Below are 18,356 nucleotides of genomic sequence, written 5' to 3' on the forward strand. Positions count from 1 at the left end.
ATCAAAAGCTGGAAACCATCAGAGTTGCAACAGTGTTTGCTACTAAGTGACTACTAGGAGCATTTTACTTTCTATATTTGTCTCTACTGCCCCTCAGGTTTTTTCATCTTGGGGCACTGTACCACAATAAGATTAGGGTAGGTGAAGGACAGGCCATTTTTTTGGTGAAGTGGGAGAAGGGTGATTGCGAAAAGGGAGAGGTGGGAAAGGAAAACTAGCTTAGGAAGAGCATTCTTCAGCAGTTCATTTTTAGGAGGGTATAGCAGGAAGTTTAAAGCCTGAGAAACTTTTTTTTTTTAAAGGCTTAATGAATTTTACTACCTACTGAACTCTGGTAAGCATTCACAATGGTATATCTCACTTCTTTTTTTTTTAAAGATTTATTTATTTCTCTCCCCTTTCGCTCCCACCCCGGTTGTCTGTTCTCTGTGTCTATTTGCTGTGTCTTCTTTGTCCGCTTCTGTTGTTGTCAGCGGCACAGGAATCTGTGTTTCTTTTTGCTGTGTCATCTTGTTGTGTCATCTCTCCGTGTGGGTGGCGCCATTCTTAGGCAGGCTGCACTTTCTTTGGCGCTGGGCGGCTCTCCTTACGGGGCACACTCTTTGTGCGTGGGGCTCTTCTACACGGGGATACCCCTGCGTGGCATGGCACTCCTTGTGCGCATCAGCACTGCACATGGGCCAGCTCCACATGGGTGAAGGAGGCCCAGGGTTTGAACTGCAGACCTCCCATGTGGTAGACGGACGCCCTAACTGCTGGGCCAAGTCCACTTCCCAGAAACTATTTTCTTAACAGCAATCCATGTGCTCACATACTTTTGGAAATTCTCTGTATAACCCTAGTACTAAGCATACCCCAGTTTTGGAGAACACTGAACTAGACCTGAAAGTATTAGACTTTTCTTTAAAGCTGTTGCATTCCAATTCCCACATACATCCTCAATCTTGTAATGGAAGAGGTGTCCTAATGGCATCTTTGGGATGGGTGGGTTTCTTTTGTAAAGACTGATCTCATGATTTATGCTAATTCTATCAGCCTTAGCTTCAAAGTATGGTATTTTCTGACCTTGACAGTTTCTCTAAATTCTGGGGGAAGAGAGTGGCCCAATTTTGAACCTAAAACCCCCTGTGAAGTTATTGTATAAGCAGTACAAAAAGCCTTGGTTTGGGAAGTCAATGTGGCTCAGTGGTTGAGTGCCAGCTTCCCACATGGGAGGTCCTGGGTTCGGTCCCTGATGCCTTCTAAAAGGAAAACAAAAACAAACAAACAACAAACACAAAAACCAACTCAGGAGAGCCCCGATGGAGCCAATGTGGTTTAGCAATTTAGCAGTTGAGCACTGTTTCTCACATACAAGGCCCCAGGTTCAATACCTGGCCCCAGTAACATAAAAAACAAAACAAAACCAAAAAAAAAAAAAATCACACAAAAAAACAGAAAGCCTTGGTTTATGGTATTTTTTCATTGCATTGTATCTTTATAATCTCGGTATTTCTCTCATTTCCACATTTTTTTTTACCTGCACCTTATGAAGGTAGTAATTGGGTTGCATTTATGAATTCATCAGAAGTGGATTAGTGTGAAATCAGTGATAAATAAATAGACCTACCTGGGGTATGAATCTGTGAACTAAACAATATCTGTAAATTAAGTATTGGGGGTGGATCTCCTAATCAACAGAAATCAGTAATATATATGCAACTGTAATAACAATTCAGTTTTCAATGGAAATAAATATCAAACTCTTACTCCATTGTTCTCATTCTCTGTAGACTATTTCAAAATTGATATTGCAGAAAGAAATGATTTTTTAACAACTCATATATACAAAGAAGGCATTTTACCTTCTACTTCATGAGAATGAGTCAACTCTTATTTGTGAATATTTAGAATACAAAGAAACAAATCACAAAATGGTTGACTAATATTAAATTTTGATTTTTTAATTTTTAAAATTAAAAACATGAGTTAAAAGATAAATGTTTTATGTATATTTTTAATGATCTAGTAAATTGTAACTTGTATTATTCAGTAACTTAAAGTTTTTCAAAACAACCTCTTTAGTACTGTATATTTATGGAAACGCTTCACATAAAAAACAAGCAAATATTATTAACATTTAAAATCTACCAAAGCATATTTCTTTTATACCAGCTTATCTGATAAAATTCTGATGTATTAGTTTTACAGAAAGTTCAAGATTCTGTGTACCTAGCTATAACATGTTTGTGTATTCATATATTCTTCCATTCATTCAACCATGAAACCTTACTGATTGATGGTTGACCATGTCTCAGTCACTGTTTCTAGATGCTAGAAATAAAATATTTAGCAAAACCAGAAATGGTCTGTGCTCTCATGGAATTTTTGGTTTAATGAGGGAGTATGCAATAATAAAATAACGACACAAATTTCCACAACTGCATTTGTGACAAGTGCTGTGAAGGAGAGTTAATGCTCTAAGAATCTATATGGTATGTGAATGGTGGGTGGTAAGGGAAAGCTTCCCTAAGGAAGTGATTTAAGGAGGTATGTAGGTTTATTAGGAGGGAAGAGCATTATGGACTGGGGTGGGATGGGTGAGGTAGAGATGGAGATGCTGCTTATGCAGGGGCCAGAAAGAAATGAAAGCAAAAGTGAAGGAGAGAAGGATGCCACTGGCTGGAGGGCAGGGTTTTGGGGGAGGGGAGGGACTGGAAAGGAGGTGAGGTTGGAGGCATAGGTGGAAGCCAGACTTTGCTGGGCTCTATAGGGTTTTAAGTGTTGTTTTGTTTGTTTTGTTTAAATAGGTAGACCTACCAAAAACAACTCAAACCTTGATAGGGTTTTAAGCATGAGAGAGGGGATCAGGATTCATGAGTGGGGTGACAGGATCATTTGCATTTTGAAAAGATTATGGGCTGTCCTGTAAAAATTGATTGGAGGATAGGGCCAGAATGTTTGGCTTATTGTGATAGATGTTTCTCTGAAAATACCCATGTAAACTTAAAATGTAAATAAACAACACAGAACTGTACAACACAAAGAATGAACTCTAATGTAAACTATAGCCTTTAGTTAATAATATAATAATATTGTTTCACCATTTATAACAAATGGACTACACTAATATGAAAGGTTAATAATAGGGAAAACTGGGGGGAGCGTAAATGGAAACTCTGTACTTTGTGTAACTTTTCTGCTTTAAAAATGAAAATCTATTAAAAATTTTTAAAAACTACCCTGATTTAAATCACAAGGAGGCTGTGTTGGGAAGAGGATTTGGCTCAATGGATAGAGATAGAGCATCTGCCTTCCACATGGGAGGTCCAGGGTTCAAACCCAGGGCCTCCTGACCCATGTAATGAGCTGGCTCACGCATAGTGCTGATGCACGCAAGGAGTGCCATGCCACACAGGGGTGTCCCCTGAGTAGGGGAGCCCCACACGCAAGGCATGTGCCCCTCAAGGAGAGCCGCTCAGCATGAAAAAAAAAAAAGTGCAGCCTGTCCAGGTGCCACACACACGGAGAGCTGACACAGCAAGATGACGCAACAAAAAGAAAGAGACACAGATTCCCAGTGCCACTGACAAAAATACAAGCAGACACAGAACACACAGCAAATGGACACAGAGAGCAGACAACTGGGGGTGGAGGGGGGAAAGGGGAGAGAAATAAATAAAAATAAAAATCTTAAAAAAAAAAAAACAAGGTTGTGTAAACTAAATGTAATTCACTGTAAGCTACATAGAAAACAGCACTAATAATACAGTAAGATACTATTTATATTCAACTAGATGATAACCATTGCTTTTTATGTAAATGTAATGGAAACGTTAGACACCCGAGATAATTTTTTTTACCTAAGAAAAAAATTAACAGAAGAAAATGTTGCTTACCAAAATAAATTGCAAGGGGTGGAGGTAGGTAGGGCAAGTATAAGAGTGAATAATACATGGTTCCAATCCTCAAGGTACTTCATTTTGGTGGATGACCCATGTTAATCCCACAGACACCTAAAGAAACCAAGTGTTTACAGCAGGCTTTCTCTCCTGGAGCAGTTAAGGACAATCAAGTTCAACTGTCAAAGATGATTCAGATATAGGAGTTTGGTCCCAGCACACAGTTAAGGTGGACAGTATCAAGGTGACAGCAGTTTTACATATCATACAGTGAAATTAGGGGGCAAACTGGTTGGGGATGCCCCAATCTTGAGGGGTTCCCCTGGTAAGAATAAGGGGGAATTCCCTTAAATATGGTAGAACCCCAACAGTAAATATAGAGGCCAGAGGACAGAACACATTCCTGCTTGCTAGCAGGAGAGTAGAAGGGGTGGGGGAATTTTGTAAAACTCCATTTACAGAGTAGGAGATCCCCTTCTGCTACTCAAAGTTCCCTTGATACAGGGTATTCTGTGAGCCTATGATTACTATCCCTGTGATCTTCTGTTTCTGATTCGATCTTCCTTCAAGGTTTAGAGAAGACAACTGATATTCCTATACACATACAAACATTTATAAATACACACAGATATATATACATACACACACAACACTGTTTAGCCATTAAAAGTTCAGTGGTCCCAGAATTCTACCATGTTAGGCCATTTGTTAAATCTAGTGTTACTCTTTCCTAATTCGAGTTTTAACAGAATTCCAGATGGAAGACAATGGGGATCTTATAAAATAGAAGGCAAGATAAATGTCTGAGAAAAATTAATTCACTCCTGATATAATTATCATTATGGATTCAAACATTTTTTGGTGATTCTGGCACTAACAGAAAGCAAAACTACTACTAATACTAGCATAAATTTACGAAATGCTTATTATGTATTAGATATAAAAGATGAATAGAAGATTTAAACTTAACAGTTTTAGAGAGAATATAAACTTTAATGTTGAAATAAAAATTCTTAAATCCACTCTCACTTCCTAACACCTCCTTAATCCTATATATGTAATTAACTTCAGTAACTCCCCCCTCCCCCATTTTTTTAAACAGGGGAGAGGGTCCTGATGGTTAAAATATGATAATGCATTTCCTTAGAAACTGCCTAGATTAAAAAAAAACAAAAAACAACAGCTGAAAACAAAGCATGATATTATTCCATATATTCCATGGAAGTACATTTATATAGTCAAGCAGACGCAACCCTCTCATTTCTATAAGTTACAAACTGGTTTAAGGTCACAGACTATACTGCCCTAAACTTTTATACATATGAAACAAAGCAAGACAAAACAACCAACCACAAAATGTACCAACCTGAGAGCTGTTAGAATTTCAAGCTCTTGATTACTGGTGGCCACATGACAGTATGGATGGCTCAGGTTGAGTGCTACATGATTATTCTGGAAAAACTGTTAGTAGTGTCAGTCTTTACATTTAACCTCTAAGATAGAACAAATGTTTTGGGTTTGATGTACAACGCTGCTCATTTATACAGATGCTAAAATTACAGTGAATTAGGTGAGAATTGCTTTGAATAAATCTATACGCTTGCTAGCATATATGAGTTAGAATGTAAAAGTAGGTGTTTGGTCCAATTCTTTTATTTATTTATGTATTTATTTTGGCATTTGGTTCATTTTAAAACAAATGGTATTTCATATTTTTAAAAATTAATCTTGAAAAAACATATTCCACAGTACATGGTCAAAGCCTTTAAATGATAATATACAATAGTTTGTATTTTTAAAATAGAAAGCAATTATAAATATATGCTTTTGTTCTTAAAAGAACAAGAAACATAAAACTAGAAGCCCTAGAAACACTAACATATACTCTTTATAAAATACATAACTTTAATGAATACATAACATACAACTAGATATAATTGTAGAGTTCATATATATTCCTCAGTTTTTATATGCACTCCCAAATATATAACTATCATTAATTTTTAAAATGTACCCTACCAGGTAAATATGCTTTTTTCCCCGCACTTAGTGTATCTTGGTTTTATTTTATATTATTTTACTCAACTTCTAAGAAATACCTTTCTTAAAAGAGTAAAAAGCCTATTCGTTCGAAATACGTGGGCATTTACTAAATTTAGCATATTAAGGAATTTTAAATTTTCCAGTTCAATCGGTTTTTCTAAGTTATTTAAATTCCACATGCAATATAAATAGTTAAAAAAGAAAATCTTAAAAGTTCATTCTTGTCTTGAAACACAATCTTCAGAGCCGCACACAACGTCCGTATAAGCAGACTCCTCCCCGCTCCTGGGGAAAACCCTGCCTAATATTTATAACGTTATGACATACTGTAATACTCACAAGGTGGTTGTAGAAGTATAAACACGACTGGAGTTATCTGATTGGCTGCTGGTGATGTAACACCCATGTCAATACTTCCCAGTGAACGCACGTGTTCGACCTTGTATTTAAATTTCCATTTCATCACAGCAATAAGACACTCGGGGCGGTGCATTTTCTGTGAAATGATTACTGCCTTGGGCCCGGGGTGCCGCCTGACACACACAAGGCATCAGAGGAGGAGGTGTCCATGGTTGCAGCCTCCTCGCGTGAAAGGCACTGCCTGGTCCAGTCTTTGTGAAGGAACAAAATAAGTTCACTTGCTTGGGCACCGCCACCCACCCCCGAGCAAATGACAAGGCTGGATCGCAGCTCCCACGGCATAATAATTTCCAAAGTCCCAGGTGAACTCGTGGCGAGAGAAGGAAAATGTGCGTCCCGGGCGCGGGTAGGTGCGTGTGGGCAGCGGGGAGGCGGCCAGACCCTGACACCCGCCAGCTGTTTGTCCTCCGCGTAGCCCGGCCCCGGCCGCACTGCCCGCCCCCTCCCCGAGACCCCCAGCGTGCCACCCGGCCTTTTGTCCCCCGCTCGTCCGTCGACTTCCTTCCCTGCGGCCGCACCCCCGCCCCTAGGCCGGAGGCGCGGCCCAGCCCCTTTCCCGGTCCCCTGGCGCCCCCACCCCACCCCGGCCCAGCCCCAAGCCCAGCCCCCTCCCCCAGCCCGGCCCCCACCCTTTCCCCCTCCAGCGGTTACTGCTACCCCGGTGCATTGTGGGCTCACGGTCCGTTGTTCATTTGCCATTCGACCTCCGCTGGGGCCTGGTCGGACGGAAACGCTCCGCCGGCTTTATTGTCGGTTCGTTATGTGGCGGAGCCCAGCAGTTTAACGCGCCTCTCGGCCTCAGCGCCTCGGAAGCCTGCGGCGGCGCTGGGACCCCTCGGCGCGCGGGAGGAAGGATATCTTTCGGAGGGGCTGTGTGTACGTGCGCTTTAAAGCGGGGACAGCGGAGGGACCCCCCCTCACTCTGCTTCTCAACTTCGAAGGGCCCACGCGCCTCGGGCTAGCTCCTCACCTTTCTGCCGCCCGCCCCCTTCTCCGCGCGGGACGCTGCCCCGAGCGCAGCAAGGCGAAGGTGGAGGACAAGGAGCGCGGCCGGAGGCAGCGGCCCGGCGGGCGGCGGCGGCGGCGGACGCGTGAGGCAACCCCGGGAGCGAGCGCGAGCCAGCCGGGCGGGAGGGCGAGGCCGAGCCCCAGCCCCGCGAGACCGGAACGCCGGGGGCGGGGCGGGGGCGAAGCGGAGGGGGAGCGGCGGGGAGCGCGCGGGACGCGGCCCGAGGCCGGGCGCGAGCCGGGACACCGGGCGGCGGCGGCGGCGGCGCGCGCCATGTCGTTCAGTGAAATGAACCGCAGGACGCTGGCGTTCCGAGGAGGCGGGTTGGTCACCGCCAGCGGCGGCAGCGGCGGCTCCACGAACAATAACGCTGGCGGGGAGGCCTCGGCTTGGCCTCCCCAGCCCCAGCCGCGACAGCCGCAGCCACCAGCGCCTCCCCAGTTCAATGGGCGGGGGGCCGACGAGGAAGTGGAATTGGAGGGCCTGGAGCCCCAAGACCTGGAGGCCTCCGCTGGGGCGGCTGCCGCCACCGAGGAAACCAAGGAGTTGCTGCTTCCCCAAGACGCGGGCGGCCCCACCACGCTGGGCGGCGGTGGCGTGGGGGGCCCCCTGCTAGCGGAAAGGAACCGTCGGACTCTGGCCTTCCGAGGAGGCGGCGGCGGCGGGGGTCTCGGCAACAATGGCAGCAGCCGCGGCCGCCCCGAGACCTCGGCTTGGCCCCTGAGGCATTTCAATGGGCGAGGGCCGGCGGTTGTGGATACGGAGCTGGACGCGCCCGAGGGGAAGGAGTTGATGCAGGACGGCGCGTCCCTGAGCGACAGCACCGAGGACGAGGAGGAGGGGGCGAGCCTGGGCGACGGCAGCGGGGCGGAAGGCGGCAGCTGCAGCAGCAGCAGGCGGTCGGGCGGCGATGGCGGGGACGAAGCGGAGGGCAGCGGTGTGGGAGCTGGCGAAGGGGAGACTGTCCAGCACTTACCGCTCGCGCGGCCCAAGTCCCTAATGCAGAAGCTGCATTGCTCCTTCCAGAACTCCTGGCTCAAAGACTTTCCTTGGCTGCGGTATTCCAAGGATACTGGCCTTATGTCTTGCGGCTTGTGCCAAAAGACCCCTGAGGACGGGGGAAGCGGGGACCTTCCCCAAGTGGGGCATGATGAGCTTTCCCGAGGAACCCGTAACTACAAGAAAACCCTTCTTCTGAGGCACCACGTTTCTATCGAGCACAAATTCAACGAAGCCAACGCCCAGGTACAGTATATCCTCCTCCTGCTTTTTCAGATCTTTTAGGGATGGGCTCATCAACTAAAAACCCCATTATTCTGGTTGAAGGCATCGTTCCAGTTGAGAGAGGCGCAGGGAGCCTAGGCATGGGGGTTGGAAGCCTGGGAACAAGTTTTCAAAAGTTATATGTGGAGGGGAAGCCGGCGGGTGGTGGCTGACAATTTTCTAGTCGTAACGCACGGTTTGTTTCGCCTGTGTTATTTTTTGTTAACTTCGATTTCTTTGCCGTCTGTTCAGATTGAATGGAAAGAAAGTTTAAGAAAGTGAGGTTGAAGTGTTTTACCTAAACGATTGTCTTTGTGGTCAAAAATGTATTAGCTGTGATTTAAAAGAAGCTGCCTTATGTTCACAGTCTTAAGATTGTGTGTTGGTGCAAGTAAAATCTGGCAACTCTTTGAAGAATGAATTAAACACTCTCCTGAACCTTTGACTTTAACCCTCTCAGGAAAACATCCACCCGAAAAAATTATATCAGGTCAGGAAAACGTGATAGGTGAGAGCAGTATTTAGGTGTAGAGGAAGCTATTTTGGAAAACACTCCTTTCTCTTGAATAGTTTTATTAAATTCGTCTCTTTTGAACTTCTGAGGGAAAAAGCCTTGCTTTTCGTAAACACAGTTTGTTTACTTACTTGTCTGCATCCACCTCGATTTTTGTGCTGTGAGGTTTTCTGTCTCCCTTTTCCAAAAAGTTACTTATTAATGCACTTTATATTGAGTACTTTAAACATAACATTAGGAAGGTTTAATGTGAAGATAATTTATCACGTATTTGCTTTGGAGTGATAAAGAATTTACCCAAACTGCTTGAAATCATAAATCCTTAGTAATAAGAGTGAAGTATACACTGTGCTTTAGTTCTTAGTCAGTGTTTTAACATTTCCAGTCTAAAGATAGTAACCTTACTATTTTGATATTCCCTTTCAAGCAAGCCAGTTCTTGACCAGTCCTCAGTTTTTAGACAACCAGTAGTGGTGAGTGGAATTCATTCTTTTAAATGTATTGGTAGTTAGTCATTGGTTTTAGAAAATTCCTTCTAAAAGGATTAGTTCTCCTGTGAGTTCTGTTTATTGGAGTGATCTGGCCATTCAGCACAGTTATACTGGAGTTAATTAGGCACCACCCAGTAGTCCCATAGCACAGTTTTTCAAAAGTGAAGGCTTGAACTTTAAAGCATAGAGTTATGCTTTTCCCAGAGGACATTTCAGTCGTTTTTGCACAAATTTTAGTTACATAAGCCCGAGAAGGAAGGTCACCTAAAGATGCAGTGCCCAGAAAGGTTAAGTAAATTGTCCTAAGTCTTATTCTTGAGGACAACTGAGACCAGAGCCTACAAGGAGTGCTGTAATGGGGGGAAAAATGAGTTGTAGAGTAAATCTGGGTTCAACCTTAGCTTTCTGCAATTACCAGCTTTGTAAACTTGGGCAGTGGAGTGAAATAGACCTAGTATTTCCTTGTCTTCCGTGTGCCAGATATGCCTTTATCTTACTTTGCAAAGTATTTTTGTTCCCATTTTACAGAAGTGGAATCTGAGTTACTAAAAGTTTAACTTATTCCTGAAGTTATTTAGTAAGATGGTGAATTGTGAAATGAAAGTTTACTTTGCCAATAATGGTAGATTATTTATTTGCAAATTTAAAAAGGTAATTAGAATGAGTTTTCTTAATCTATAGTGGACCCAATTACTCCTTATTAGCATAGTGTCTCCCTGTAGGTAAATCTGAAGGGGAATGCAAATTATAATTAGATAGCTGTTTAGAGACCTGAAATCAAAGGAAAGGGGGATTAGTTGGATAACCTTATTATAGGTAAACTTGCCGTGGTGTAACATTCTGGCATTTACTGTGGTCAGGGCATTCATTCCTAGGTAAAAGCTCTGAACTGTCCCTCCCTTACCCCTTTATCCTTTGAACTCCCCTTTTATAGATAAATAGGTAGTCCATCTCCTTTCTCTTAAGGCATTCTTGCATTAGATTGGGGACAATACAATTTCCTCGTGTTTGTCTAAGGCTGTGTGTTGGTTCCCTGATGAGATTTTGGGTGTTTGAACTCTGAATTTATCTTATTCATTTATATAATCGTCTTTCTGATTTCAGTCTTAACAAAACTTGGTTTGAGGAATATCTTGCCATTGACCCCAGGTACAACCTACATATCTTTTTGTTTTAATATCATTGATAGATTGAAGGATGAAATGTTGCTCATTTCTTCCTATGGTCAGGTGTTGTTGCCCAGCTGACTTTGATAACCTGTAGGAGGCAGTATAACACAGTCTGTAAGTGCATTCTTGGGTTTAAGATCTGGTGGATCTGGGTCCTAATCCTCTGCTTTCCGTAGGCCTAGGATTTCTGTAAGGATTTTCGTAAGCTAAGTATATATGCCCGCACATAATCCCTTAGTAAATGATAGCTATTTTAAATTAACATTACCTATTTTTTTTGGCAGGTGTTTTTGTGGCCTGTTACTTCATGGCTCGATGTCACCAATTTTGTCAATTTGGAAGTCACTTTCTCTCATGGAATCATTCTTGATTCTAGAGAGCACACTTATTCTTTTTTTTTTTTTTTTTAAAGATTTATTTATTTATTTAATTTCCCCCCCTCCCCTGGTTGTCTGTTCTTGGTGTCTATTCGCTGCGTCTTGTTTCTTTGTCCGCTTCTGTTGTCGTCAGCGGCGCCATTCCTGGGCAGGCTGCTCTTTCTTTTCACGCTGGGCGGCTTTCCTCACGGGCACACTCCTTGCGCGTGGGGCTCCCCCACGCGGGGGACACCCTTGCGTGGCACGGCACGGCACTCCTTGCGCGCATCAGCACTGCGCATGGGCCAGCTCCACACGGGTCAAGGAGGCCCGGGGTTTGAACCGCGGACCTCCCATATGGTAGACGGACGCCCTAACCACTGGGCCAAAGTCCGTTTCCCTTATTCTTTCTATACCTTCAGAAACTTTTACCATCAGATTCTTTGAACATCGAGTCTTTCTCATGCAGTGTTTATCAGTTTCATAAAGAATATATCTTGCATTAGATTTTCTTCTGTCTTTAATATTGAAATGAGAGTTCTAGAATTCTCAAACATTTAGTTTGAGGTTAGGTAGGGATTCACTCCCTTTATTTTTTTTCCCTTTAATGCAAAAGAGATGTGTTCCTGAGAAGCATTAGGTCAGATCTTAGTGTGTTGTTAAAAGTTGCTTTCCCTTATACTTTCTGTAAGAAAAAAAAATCCATTTTCATTATTTTCGAGGTGATGACTAAAAAAAAAGTAGCGTGCTCTTAAAAAATTTGCTTATTATGGCAATTGGATATCGGATGCTAAGGACTTCACTCATGGGAAAAGTCTTTTAAAATATGCTATCTGAATTTGCATCCTGAGCTTTCTACTTCCTAGATATCCTTATATTTTTTTAATAAGGATGGGAGTAACAATTTATTGTTTTTATTTTGTGTCATAATCGACTATATCTTAAAGTCAAGTTCAATGCAGGGTTTAACCATTTGGCTTAGTAGTTTAAAATTGCTTTTAGGAATAGTGATTATCACTATATCTCTTTCATGCCACCTTCTACCCAATTGTATCAATTCCAGTTTTCTAAGCTTAAAACACACACTCAGCTGTCTTATTATGTAAATTTAGTTAACATTTCCAGAAAGTACAGAATTCAGACTGGTGAGCTGGTTGAAATACATATTGATGTCGGAGCAAAGAATGTGAGGTAGAGATACCAGCCTTCTTTGCATTTTGCAAAAATAAGGCCCAACAAATTTGTTTGTTTTTAACAGTTTAGGAGGAAATTCGTAAAGACCTTTTACCAAGAAGCAGAAGTTAATATTAAGCAAAGAGGAGTCAATGGCCCATTAAGTTAACGTTGTGTAATAATTATTATTGTTTAGATAGGCGGTAACAGTCATTCATTATATTTGATTCAGTAAGAGCTAGTTCATTTCCCTTGCATTTTTCAAATTGTAGAAAAATATGTTTGACTAGACCTTATAGTGTATATATGATTGGCTTCTTTCATTTTCTTTTTTTTTTTTAAGATTTATTTATTTTTAATTTTTCTCTCCTTCCCCACCTTCTCCCCCCCCACCCCCGGTTGTCTGCTTTCTGTGCCCATTCGCTGTGTGTTCTTCTGTGTCTGCTTGTATTCTTGCCAACGGCACCGGGAATCTGTGTCTCATTTTTGTTGCATCATCTTGCTGCATCAGCTCTCCGTGTGTGCGGCGACATTCCTGGGCAGGCTGCACTTTTTTCACGCTGGGCGGCTCTCCTTAACGGGGCGCACTTCCTTGCACATGGGGCTCTCCTACATGGGGGACACCCCTGCATGGCACGGCACTCCTTGCTTACATCAGCACTGTCCGTGGGCCAGCTTACCACATGGGTCAGGAGGCCCTGGGTTTGAACCCTGGACCTCCCATGTGGTAGGCAGACGCTCTATCCGTTGAGCCTAATCCGCTTCCCTCTTTCAATTTCTTAAATTTACCTATATTAGATTGATGTGTGGGCACTGGAGATAAAGACCTATATGACATTTTCTCTGTCGTCAGAGCACTTGTAGGCTAGCAGGGAAAGACAAACATGACAATAAAATGATGCAGGAATTACTCATGTTAGAAGTGTGTTGAGGGTACAGCAAAGAAACTAGAAGAATAATCAATTCTACCTGAGAAGTTGGGAGCAGCTTATATGGAAGGGAGAGCATTCCAGGCAATTGAGTTGGAATCTCATGAGCAAAATGAAAAATGGTGTCAATGTGTCTAAGAAAAATGGATAATTTGGTTGCTGAGGAGGATAAAGTCTGAATAGATAGACTCCAGGTTATGGAGGACCTTGGGTTATGCTAAACAGATTATATTTTATTCTGTTAACAGTTGGGTAACTCTTTGGTAGTTTTAAAAGCAGCAGAGAATCATGATAAGATGTAAGATGTATTGCTTTAAAGAGACACCTGTGTAGTGTGTATGTGGGTTTAGAATTTGAGGACAGAGCTGGCAATTTATCTTTGATATCCAAAGTTGACTACATGTTTATAATCAAACGCTTCTAACCCAGACCTATAGAATTAGAATTTCTGGGGATAGTGGTTAAGCCACAAGAGAGGATGCCGTCTCAGGGATCATAGAGAAGAAAAGACAGCAAAGAAGAACGTTCTGGCTTTCTCTACTGTTTGGATAATTCTTCAGAAACACTAGCAGGTATATTTGGCATCATTTGTTATAGCAAATTTGATTTTTTCAAATTGACAATTTTGAATTTGTAAGTGAAAATGAATTTTTATTTCAGTATACAGTTACAGTGGGTTGCAGCTGCGAAAGTAGTAAAGATTTTGATGTTTTTAGTGCTTTCTTAGAAGTTTACCCTTTGATGTTTGTGTTGGAAATGTCTTTCTGCTAAACCATTTCTGAGTAGGAAAATAAATATTAAGTACTTGTTGACTTTAGCTATATTGCATTTTCCTATCATTTATGGATTGCCAACAGGTGATCTGTTTGAGGTTTATGTCACTTTGCAACTGAAGTTATCCTTGCTCCCACTGTTTCGGCTTCAGAAGGTTGGGGAGACTAGGTGGTCTTGTATTCTCTACAAGATGGTGGCATTACCTAGTTTCCCAAGTTAGACTGTTGAAAACTTCCATAATTCAATACCTCCCCCCACCCCCATCTAGTTAATCACCCAAGTTCTGCTGATTTTACCTTCCAAATATTTTTCTAGATTCTGTCTCTTCCCCTGCCATTCCACCGTTATCTCTTCCTAGTTAAGGCCCTTGTGCCTAGCAAGTATGTTGCACTATTACAGTAGTGTCCCGGATGGTTGCAGTCCCTTCAGTCTTAGATTCCACAGTCATCTCCTTTGTCTACTAATCCAGTCAGATAACCCTTTGCTTCTGAAAGGTATAAGGCACCTGTAACTGTGGTTCTTAGTCTTTTGAAGGATTTATTCACATCTCGATAATTGGAAAGTATTGGATGTATACTGCAGAAAAATGTGTATTAAGTGCCTTTTTACATGTCATTGGTTTGTTGTTTTGTTTTTTTTAAGATTTATTTTTTGTTTATTTCTCTCCTCTCCCCTCCCCCCCCCCCAGTTGTCTGCTTTCTGTGTCCATTCACTGTGTGTTCTGTGTACACTTGTATTCTTGTCAGCGGCACCGGGAATCTGTGTCTCTTTTTGTTACATCATCTTGCCGCGTCAGCTCTCTGTGTGTGCTGTGCCACTCCTGGGCAGGCAGCACTTTTTTTGCGCGGGGCAGCTCTCCTTACAGGGCGCACTCCTTGCGTTTGGGGCTCCCCTGTGGGGGGAACACCCCTGTGTGGCAGGGCACTCCTTGCGCTCATCAGCACTGTGCATGGGCCAGCTTCACCACAGGGGTCAAGGAGGCCCTGGGTTTGAACCTTGGACCTCCCATGTGGTAGGTGGATGCTCTGTCCATTTAGCCAGATCTGCTTCCTATCATTGGTTTTTTCAGTCACCTTAATGCTCATTCCTAAATCTGGAACTCTGGAGATGCTGTAGACCATCTTGGTTCTTTTTCTTATGATGGCTCATTTGCATAAAGTGCTTATCCTTCCATCTCAATCTTGTATCCATTAAGGCTCTGCTCAGACTTTCTTTCAAAAACCATCCCACCTCCAGAAAAACTGGATTATATACACCTCCTTTTTGCTTTCAAAACAATCTAACAACCTTGCTTATGCTCTTAAGTATACCTTAAGAGTCTTCCCCTATAGTCGTAACTTTGAGTTTGGGATTATACTTAATTAATTTTGGTTCCCAGCACAGACCCTGGCCAAAGTAGGCATTCATTGAATGCATACTAGTGAGTGAAGTCTGGGTTTTTCAAGCTTTTTAGGATCCTTTTCCTCTTTGAGTAAAATATTTACTGTTGCCTAGTCTATGTCTGGAAATAAATATGAAGGTAATAGGTTATGAGAATTTTAACTAAATGGATACTTAAATTTTCTCTTAAAAATTGAACTCGATTCTCAGGTTCCTTTCAGATCTAAAATTCTAGTTTTCCTTATGGGCATCTTCACAAATAAAAAATTTAAGATTTCATATTTATAGACTCTCAAATTGTCTAATTTTCAAGTCTGAATGTCCATTTCCATAAAAATCTCCTTGTTTAGCCACTTTCGACTTCCTTTTTGGGAAGGGAGTTAAAAAACTTTCCCTACATCTGAAAGGATCATTGTGGAAATTAAGTGCCTTCGCCAGTATATTTTTATCTATCTGTGTTATCCATAAACTAAGAGTAGACATATAGAGAAGGAACCAGAGACAAGATCACTTGAATCTTTATATAAGGATTTTATTGGTTGAGCAAATAACATTGGCAATTTATTTTAGGCCTATGTGCTTACTTAGCTTTTTCTTACCCATATCCTCAAATACTACTCTTCTTGGAGAGTACAAACATACTTGACTTGGAAATGCTTTATTTTGAAGGACATATTTAATAACTGCTACAAATACTGCATAGTGCTCTTTAAGTAGCTGTGAAAAATAAATTTTTCATTTCCCTTGCAAAAGCAAGGGGACATTGCTCTTCTAGTATAGTCGTGATGAGAAAAATAGTGGTTGAGTAGTCAAGCTTGTATCAAAATAAGAATAGGCAAATATTTTGGTGGCTAGACTTCTCTTTCAAGCAATCAAAAATTAGGACATTTGGTCTGATAATGGCAGAGAATTTTGGATATTGAGACTGGTCCAAAAACTGCAGGTCACTGCCATATAGCCTAGAATGATTGGTAAAATTATAGCCATCTTCCCCTTGAAATGTTTTCAACTTCTTGTTATATAAGCTTTAGGCATTTCTTGATTTTGTAATTAGCTAATCCAGTGGTTCCACAAACACTTTCATGTATGTGCTGCCAAATTTTTATCAGTTCTTAAAATTTTTGCTTCATCTGAGTATTAACACTGTTACTAAAATAACGATTAGCTAGAACTTCGAACTAAATGAACTTGCTGTGCAGGTACAGCATGCATAGCAAAATTTAGTCAGGCCTGTACCAAAGAAAGATTTCTTGTTCATGTTGAACATTTCTATAGTGAGTACATAGAAAGCGTAGGTAAATTAGTAAAAAGTTGTATTCAGATAGTCTTGGGAGAAGGAGATAATCAGGAATGCAGTATAGTATGATGCTTTCATGGAAAGTTAAAACTGTAGCAGTATTATTATAGGCTTAGTTAGTATTGATTTAGTTCTTTATGTATTCACACAGGTCCTAAATGTTTCCATTTCCGCGAAGTGGTTTGAAATTTCATGATATACTGGTATATATTCAAGGTCTTAGGTTAAGTAAAACTACCTTTTTTTCCCTCCCTCACATTGTTTTGCTCAAAAAAAGCAAGAATTTAGAAGTTATTCACGAATGGATATGTTTTTATTTCCGTACTCCAATTTTGATCATGATCAGTTTTCACTGAGGACTGGGTTTGTTGGTAGGAAGACAAAGTAGCTAAATTAGAGCAAGGAACATTTTGATAAGATCTGGTGGAGTGGGGAGTGCTATGGTGGCTTAATGTGTTTGAGGTAGTAGGTAATGGGGAGTGTGCCCAGGGTCTTTGGAAATGAAAAGAAAATTTTCTACTTCCTCTGCTTCATTCTATAGTGATCATATATACCAGATTTTCAGGGTTATCCTGTTTTGGGGTACTGTTCCATTTATCCATGTAAAACATGGAAGGGTCCACGAATTGCAAAATTTTGATTCTTTCAATTGACTTCTCTTATTTGGAGGCAAGATATTGTGTGTATGGACGGGACTCAGAACTATATCTCATTTTTATAGTTTAGTCATGATTGGAGTAAATTGTTTTGAGGTTTTTAAAAAATTTCACTGTTTAGAATATTGTTTCTGTGATAATTCTTTTACAGTAGTGTCTTCTCCCATCTACTGTTTTTTGTTTTTCCTCAACTTCTTTCTCTCCAAGTGCATTAGTCCTTCTAGCGTGTTAAAATCATATGTATCTTTCCAGGTTTTTCTCCATGCTTATAGATCCATAGAATTTGTGGGTATGTATTCCATTATTTTACAGAAATGGTCTGTAAAACCAACCATTTCAATTAATACTTAGATAAGGTCAGCATTTTCAGTCATCTTTTCTACTGGAAATATTCAAGCAGTTTTTTTTTTCTTGGGAAAAAAAGGATTTCTTTAGTTATTTAACAGAGCTAGTCAACACTTTGCCGGGTACTTCAAAGTGCTTGGGGATATCAGTCAATCAATTGATCATTTATCTATCTGTCTGTGTTTAGGGTACTTACCCACCTAGTCACTACTTGTGGAAAGTCATAATCTTAATTATAATACTTGTAATACTGCTTTATAGTTTAAGGAAAAAGCTCAGAGATGGTTACTTTTCAAGGACACACAGTTAATAACTGGTACCAGAAGCATTCTGAAATCTAGATCATACTTAATTCTTGTGTTATACCATACAACCGTAATTGTTTTATAGGAAAGTTCCTTAACCTCAGTGATACTAAACAGAACTGTAATGAATGCTTCTAAGGTTGATAATAGGAAACGTTTGTAAACAATAAGAATTTTTAACTCGGGAATTTTAATTTACAGTACATGATATTTATGACCTAGGGTGTTGGATTTAAGTTCTAGATAGATTTAAATAACTCCATTGAATTAAACTGTGAATGTTTACCAAGACATTAAAATTACTTTCATAGTACTGTTAGATTGGCTGATATGTACCCAGTATATTGTAAA

The 18,356-nt window shown here is 41.2% G+C and overlaps 1 protein-coding gene and 1 long non-coding RNA gene across 3 annotated transcripts in view; one reads left to right on the forward strand and one right to left on the reverse strand.

Moving 5' to 3' along the window:
* Positions 1–361: 361 nt before the first annotated feature.
* Positions 362–7,538, reverse strand: LOC139436405 (uncharacterized). Its single transcript, XR_011645643.1, has 3 exons — positions 5,248–7,538; positions 3,879–3,995; positions 362–1,241 (listed from the first exon to the last, which is right to left on the reverse strand). It is a non-coding gene; the product is annotated as an uncharacterized lncRNA (long non-coding RNA).
* Positions 7,539–7,566: 28 nt separating this feature from the next.
* Positions 7,567–18,356, forward strand: part of ZBTB10 (zinc finger and BTB domain containing 10) — a 34,365-nt gene continuing 23,575 nt past the window's right edge. For both annotated transcript variants that reach the window (XM_004479101.3, XM_058275673.2), the window contains exon 1: positions 7,567–8,598. In XM_004479101.3, coding sequence (XP_004479158.2) covers positions 7,627–8,598 — 972 coding nt within the window. In that variant the 5' untranslated portion in view covers positions 7,567–7,626. The remainder of the gene's footprint in view (positions 8,599–18,356) is intronic.

The sequence above is a fragment of the Dasypus novemcinctus genome, chromosome 14, assembly GCF_030445035.2.
Source record: "Dasypus novemcinctus isolate mDasNov1 chromosome 14, mDasNov1.1.hap2, whole genome shotgun sequence".
In the NCBI taxonomy this organism is placed as follows: Eukaryota; Metazoa; Chordata; class Mammalia; order Cingulata; family Dasypodidae; genus Dasypus; species Dasypus novemcinctus.